The sequence below is a fragment of the Protopterus annectens genome, chromosome 8.part0 (genome assembly GCF_019279795.1).
Source record: "Protopterus annectens isolate FY-2018-M chromosome 8.part0, PAN1.0, whole genome shotgun sequence".
Taxonomy (NCBI): Eukaryota; Metazoa; Chordata; order Ceratodontiformes; family Protopteridae; genus Protopterus; species Protopterus annectens.
In genome coordinates this window covers 1,379,938,958-1,379,946,175 of record NC_056741.1, presented here as the reverse complement: position 1 = coordinate 1,379,946,175, position 7,218 = coordinate 1,379,938,958, and the positions used below count along the sequence as shown (strand labels likewise).

Genomic DNA, 7,218 nt, shown 5'->3' with positions numbered 1-7,218 from the left:
AATATGTTAGTTACTGCATATATTTATGTTAAGTAAGAGTAGATATTACATTATATAAAGAGCAGTATTAATGAACATTTTAATTGACAGTACAATTTACACTTGGCAGTCAGAATATGCTTGGCAGAGAAAGTATTAGTAACAGCATAGTTAGATATGATTCCTGCCTAAGGCGAGAATTTGCAATGTATGTAGAAGATTTTCACCCATTGCCTAACAAATGTTTTGAAAGTATTCATCTGTGTGTGATGTTATTGATTATAGGTGTGGGGGGGGGGGAGTGAGTTTTTTTTCTCTTACTTGAAATGCCAAATGCTATTGAAGGAAAATATCTCTTGAAGAAATCTGGTTATTTACTGTTTCTTTAAGACTCAGAACTTATTGAAACAAGCAGATGCAAGATACTTGTGTGTATTCCACCTCTACTATAATATGAAAAAAATGACATGTTTTCTACGTCACTCTGGAGAAACATACAGGACTACGGGCAATACAGAGTCTGTACACGAAGGTCTGTTAAGTGAAGGGTGACCCCCCCCCCTGAGCCTGACAGACTATACAGGGGCATCAGAAAAGAGCAGGCATCCCCTTCAGTACTTCCATTCATCAATGATCAGTGCAAAAAGGGCAATAAGCAGTGGACCTATTCATGGGTGGGACACCAGGGCCAAGACATTTTGTGCGAAGGCAAGCCATATCATCGAACAGAGTTGGAACTGTAATGCCTCTTCAGAGGAGCAGAAATTTATGAGTAGCAAATTACCAAAATTAAACAGATGAATACACACTATTTCCTGCTCCTGGTAAACCTTTCACAGTCTGAATTCAAAAATACTTTTGCCTCTGCCCTCCATATCATTCATGTTCTTCTTCTACACATTGACTGGCCCTATAAATTATAAAATTGCTCTGTTGCCCACTGAGTAATACCTGTCATATCCTGCTATTGTTCACTCCTACTACTAACACAAGTATCCTCCTGAGAAAGTACAGTAAAAGCCATTCACTCCAGATTACAAAACACTCAGTTTCTTTCTCAACTTCCATCTCAAAGAATACAAATCAGATATCTGCATCCATTTGTCTTAGCCCTGTGCTTCAACCTCTTACTGTTTTGCACCTGCAATGAAAAGAGTTACATTCTGGACAGACAGCATTGGGCATGATACCACCAAACACTGCATGCATATGATGTTGGTTTAAACTCTAAAATAAACTCAGCCAAGAATGCCTCTTCCTTCCCATAGTTAAGGCAGCTTGCCATGGGGATGGAGTCGTAGCTAGTTTTTCATTTTTTCAAAAAGCGATGTGTAGGGATCATAACAGGAAGAGAAATGTAATTTACCATAAAGCTAATGTCAATACCAATTCATATCAGTGACTTTTGGAAGAAGCTATACCACAAACGAAGAACTTTCTTTTTATTTAATCACTAGAGTTTGCTGGTCTTTACCTTTCCTCTATTAAAGACTGTAACTTAATCACTAAGCTGCTGGCAGAAAGGGACTTGAACATAATGTCGTTCATCCAGTTTTCCCTAGAGGCACCACTGTCCTCATTTCTTTAGAAAACTGTAGGTGGGGTTACACCAAGGGTATAAAACGTGCATACTGTTGGCAGCTTGTCACCCTCACCCACACCAGTGAAACATCATCGCTTAATCACACTACAGCCAAGCACGCCATGAAAATGAAAGGTAAGGTCATCACTGTCTTGCTTTTTAAAAATAATTTTAATGGATTTCTCATATCAAATACAGACTTTAATTTTTCAGTTTTAAGAAGCAAAACAGCTGTGCAAACATAGTACTATTGGGCTGATACAAAGTGAAGGACAGGTCCTGTGAAAAGGAACTGGAAAACATTCATATGCATTTTCTGGAAGGCAAGACAGGAAAACAATAGATACAGAGTAAACCTGAACATAAAATAGGCAAGGTGATTAAACATGCACATGTAACAGTGAGAGCAGTTAAACATGCACATGTAACAGTGAGAGCAGTTAAACGTGCACATGTCACAATGAGAGCAGTTAAACATGCATATGTAACAGTGAGAGCAGTTAAACGTGCACATGTAACAGTGAGAGCAGTTAAACATGCACATGTAATAGTGAGAGCAGTTAAACGTGCACATGTAACAGTGAGAGCAGTTAAACATGCACATGTAACAGTGAGAGCAGTTAAACATGCACATGTAATAGTGAGAGCAGTTAAATGTGCACATGTAACAGTGAGAGCAGTTAAACATGCACACGTAACAGTGAGAGCAGTTAAATGTGCATATGTAACAGTGAGAACAGCTAAACATGCACATATAACAGGTACAACAGTAATAGCCCAGACAAGAGAGAGATGCTAAAAATTGAACACTGGTCCAGTTATGTGGAGGGGGTAAAGTCCCAGGGATGGAAAACTCAGAAAGGTTCCTAAGTAATACTTTCATCACTCAGAGACTAGATGATGGAGAAAATGAAACCCCGACTATGGGGTGACTGGAACTTCATCTGTATGCTTACAGGCTTCTGGAAACTGATGTGTTTTATTCAGAATAATGTTTTGTCAGATATTACTACATTGCAAAATACTCTGTTCGATCACCTACAGTATTACCCCACCCCAGTCTTTGTTTCTTGGAGGCTGCAAGCAAATGTTTAGCAGTTCATGGAGTAGAGTACTAAAATAGCATAAGGAATACAATGATGTATGCTTTCAGAAGTTTTATTCATAAATAGTATAGTTTAGGAACACATTTGCTCAAGAGCATAGCATCATCACAGAAGTAGCAGAACAATATAGAATTAAAGAATTGTGTACTTCCATGTCCATAAAACAATATTCACTCTCATGCATAGACGCACACACACACACACACACACACACACACACACACACACACACACACACACACACACACACACACACAAATGAGACTTATTAATAGCATTGTAGTAAGCAGGAATTCTAGCTGTATGCTTAAATCCATCACCAAAATATGACAAAAGTTCTAATCACAAAAATGAAAAACAAATATACTTTCTCTATTACATCACTACTAGTTATTATTTAATTAGAGCAAAAGTAATACAGATAAAAGTCATTAAATACTGAAATATAAAAGAATATGTCCCAGAATTGTCATTTAATTTTACACTTTGTATAATCAGAAATAACTGTCCTATTACTTAAAACTTTCTCATGTCATTGCAGCATCTGAATGTTAATTTTTTTAAGTTTAAGCATAAATGTTGTAGTGTTTGACACCCATTACTGCTTAGGAATTATATATTAAACCAAAGCATTGTCATTGCTTTATTTCAACACTATCATCTGAAAATGACAAGCACTCCAAACTAGCATTCCTTTTCAGGTATTCTTCCATAAGTAACTCTGGGTAGAAAGTTATGCTTCAGCATTGCAGGAAATATTGCATTAAATAACAACACCGTTCAGTAATAACATATAACTAGGCAATGAATGGTGCTTAGATTTTGGGAGGTTACTACACACTATTCCATTGTAATTCTTATGTGCAAAGCACTGCAGTATTAGACCTGGGTTTTGCTGAATTGCTTACTATAAGGCTTTTAGAATACCACCCTAAGGATGTAAGCTATTTTAAATCCAACAAGAGACACTCAGCAATGGGTTATTTAGGACACATCTCTCACTGCTCATGTTAGTCCAGCAATACATCTGAGAGGAAGCATTTTCCCATGGGGAACAAGATACCGTGTCTTACAAAGTATTTCATGCACTAATGAAAAAATGACATGGATAGAATTACTATAGAAAACATTGGTATATTTAACAAGGGATTTGCTATTAGCACCTGTCTCAGTCTGCAAGCACTATGATGTTTTGACAAATCTGCCAGGAAAAGCATCTGCTTCAATCTTAATTACTTTCCTTAATGTTTCCTGCATGTTTACTTCTGCTGCTTCTAATTCCTTCCAGAATCTGTTTGAAGAGATTGTTATATCCCACAAACATTTCCTAGGCAAAACATTTCAACATTTACAAATAAAGTTTGCATGTGCATGAGTGTGTGTGTGTGTGTGTGTGTGTGTGTGTGTGTGTGTGTGTGTGTGTGTGTGTGGTATAATTCAATTTGATTGGTTTTTTTTTTTAGTTTAAATTTTTGTATTTGGTCTTACTACCTCTCAACTGTCCCTGATTTTGACTGAAATTTTACCTCTGTCCTTCTTAGACCCTCTTAAAACTTGTGACTTTTGGAGGAAAAGTGATGAGTTGCATGTAATAAATAATGCCATAATTAAGAGGTATAGACTTATTTTACTTCAGAAAATGTAGATTAATTCACATGTTTTTATTCTGTCAATGTCTTAATTTAACAGGACTAATATTTTAAAAGTGTCACTGATTGTCCCTGATTTTTTCTTGATTTGTCCCTGATTCTGTTGAAATTTGTCCCTGAATGGTTGAGAGCTAAAATGTATATTAACTTATATAATTATTATGTTGACAAGTCAGTCGGTGAACAGAAGAGATGGTGGTCAGCAGGCAATAATGGAGAAAAAACACACAGAAAAATGTAGTTTTGTAACCCAACAAGATATGAAACTTCTTTTCCATGCTTTAAACAGTTCTTCATCTGGATAACACACAGCTGCTTTTGGACCAGTATGATGCAGAAAAAAGATAGCCTACCTAAAACCAAAATCAATTAGTTAACTTTATTTAAAGGTCCTACATACATGCAACTGCATTGATTCACCAGATTTGTTGATGTATTGCATATTGTCAGATCACTGATTAACCTGTTACATCAGTTGCTGTATACTGGATATAAAGGTTAATTCACTGAGTATTGGCTAGCATCATAAGGGTAGTCAGAATACATTAATGAAGATTTTAGTAGAGATTTTATAACTTTTTTGATTAGATGATCTACAAATTCTGTACTTGAAAAGCAGGAACATTCCTTCAAGCCGAAGCCACCTTTTTGGCTATTTTTTTTTCGTCTTTTGAGGATTCCGATTAGTAAAAGCCCTGCTGATGAACTCTATCTTTGCATGTGCAGCAGATCAACTTCTCTGATTGTGACCCTCCTTTCTTTTTGACTAGTTCAAAAGATATAATGGTACAACCCCATACTGTGTATTCTTTCTTTCATTGTATGCAGGATAATCCTGCTTGCAAGCTATCTAGATAATTATGTACCCCTGTTACCTCTCACCTGTGGAAAAAAGATGTCAGCTAGATGCTCAATCCTACCGGATCATGAATGACTTTAAGGAATTGTTATTCAGATGATCACCCTGCATCTTCAGCCACAGACTCGCAAACATTTACTGATTTCTGATATTAGACACGCAATAATGTTAGGTATTGCTGAAACACCAAAGGTTTATGATCTCCTTTTACCACCTAAATGGCCCATGAAAGTTCTTTCTCCTACTGTTTTTTTTTGGGGGGGGTCATAGTCCATCAGACCTAGGTCTGACCTCCAGGCACAATGGTCATCCCACTCTGCCATCTCAGGTCTGTCTACGAAACCACATCAGCAGCACCAGAGGCAGAAATCTAACTGCTATAGTAGGAGGGTTAACTTGGACACTAGTTTGGAGACCACAAACTGTGCTTTCAGATGGGACTTGGACAAACCTGTATTACCACCATACCTCTCAACTGTCCAGATTTGTGCAGAATGTCCAGATTGTAAGTCATATTTTGGTCTATTCCTCATAAAATGTGTGATTTTTCTGACAAATCACTGAGGATTGAAGTCACAAAATAATGACATAGTTATTTATTTTATTTTATTTTATTTCACATTTGTTTACTGGAGAGGTCTGACTGGACAGAACTGTCCATTTTCAGTGGAGGCCCATGGAGAAAGTCTTCAAAACAATTGCTAACATACTACACATAAGATATTTACACATTCAGTTATAAAAATGGAGCAGACAATAACATATGATTACATAAGATATTTACATAAGCATAGAGATTTAGACATACAGGTAAAAATATAGCAGGTAGTAAGAAATTATGGTTGTTCATACAGTATGTTTAGTAGAGATAATCTTGAACATGTACTGAAGATAAGACGAAAAGAAAAACTAAAAAAGGAGAATATAGACAAGTTCATATGAGGTGCATAGACATTTTAAGGGAAAGCTTTTCAGTTTAGTCTATGGGAGAGTTACTGGGTATAGATGGGACAGTGGGGAGTAGGCTGCAGTGATAATATATAGTGCATCTGTGGGAGTTTTAAAGAGGTTGGATAGTGGGTAGGGGAAAGGAGTTAGAATATGTCAGCCAGGTGCTAGGCAGTTACAAGTAATGTGTGATAATATATAGTGCATCTGTCGGAGTTTTAAAGAGGAGGTTGGATAGTGGGTAGGGGAAAAGAGTTAGAATATGTCAGCCAGGTGCTAGGCAGTTACAAGTAACATGTGATAATATATAGTGCATCTGTGGGAGTTTTAAAGAGGTTGGATAGTGGGTAGGGGAAAGGAGTTAGAATATGTCAGCCAGGTGCTAGGCAGTTACAAGTAACATGTGATAATATATAGTGCATCTGTGGGAGTTTTAAAGAGGTTGGATAGTGGGTAGGGGAAAGGAGTTAGAATATGTCAGCCAGGTTCTAGGCAGTTGCATGTCCAGGAGTTGTTTAGGTGGGAAATAAGCTGTTTTTTGAAGATGGTTTTATTAAGTTGCACCCTGATTTGTAGTGGTAGGGAGTTCCAAGTCTTGGCAATGTTGCTAGAATACAATGAGTCACGAGAGCTGTAATGGCTTTTGAAGATTGCAATTAGTGCCTTGTTAGTGGATCAAAGTTCTCGGTTATTGGAATAGAGGGTGATCAGGTCTTGTAAGGCTGGAGTTTTGTCAGGTTGGTACAGTATTTGGTGAGCTAGAAGAAGTTGGTTTAGAGCTAAGGTGTTAGGGAGTTCAAGCCAGGAAAGCTGTTTTAGGACCTGACAATGGTGGGTGTGGTAGGAGGAGTTTGTGGCGAATTTTGCTATTTTGTTGTAGCATACTGATAGCTTGTTTAAATCACTCTTGTTTAGATTAATTAGGACAGGAGAAGCATACAGTAAGGTAGAGAGAAGATGGGTACAAGCTTGGGTAACTTTACTGTTGCTGGTTTGGAAGTTTTTACATCTGTAAAGAGTACCTAGTTTTTTGTTGATTTTGGTTATTGTATGAGCTATGTGTTTGTCAAATTTCATATTATTGTCAATGCGAAC

At 37.1% G+C, this 7,218-nt stretch overlaps 1 protein-coding gene across 1 annotated transcript in view; it reads left to right on the top strand.

The window, feature by feature from the left end:
• The first annotated feature begins 1,602 nt into the window (after positions 1-1,602).
• LOC122808095 (cerebellin-1-like) overlaps positions 1,603-7,218 on the top strand; it is a 39,353-nt gene continuing 33,737 nt past the window's right edge. Inside the window, exon 1 of the mRNA XM_044079067.1 lies at positions 1,603-1,696. Within this exon, the coding sequence (XP_043935002.1) occupies positions 1,684-1,696 (13 nt within the window). The 5' untranslated portion in view covers positions 1,603-1,683. The remainder of the gene's footprint in view (positions 1,697-7,218) is intronic.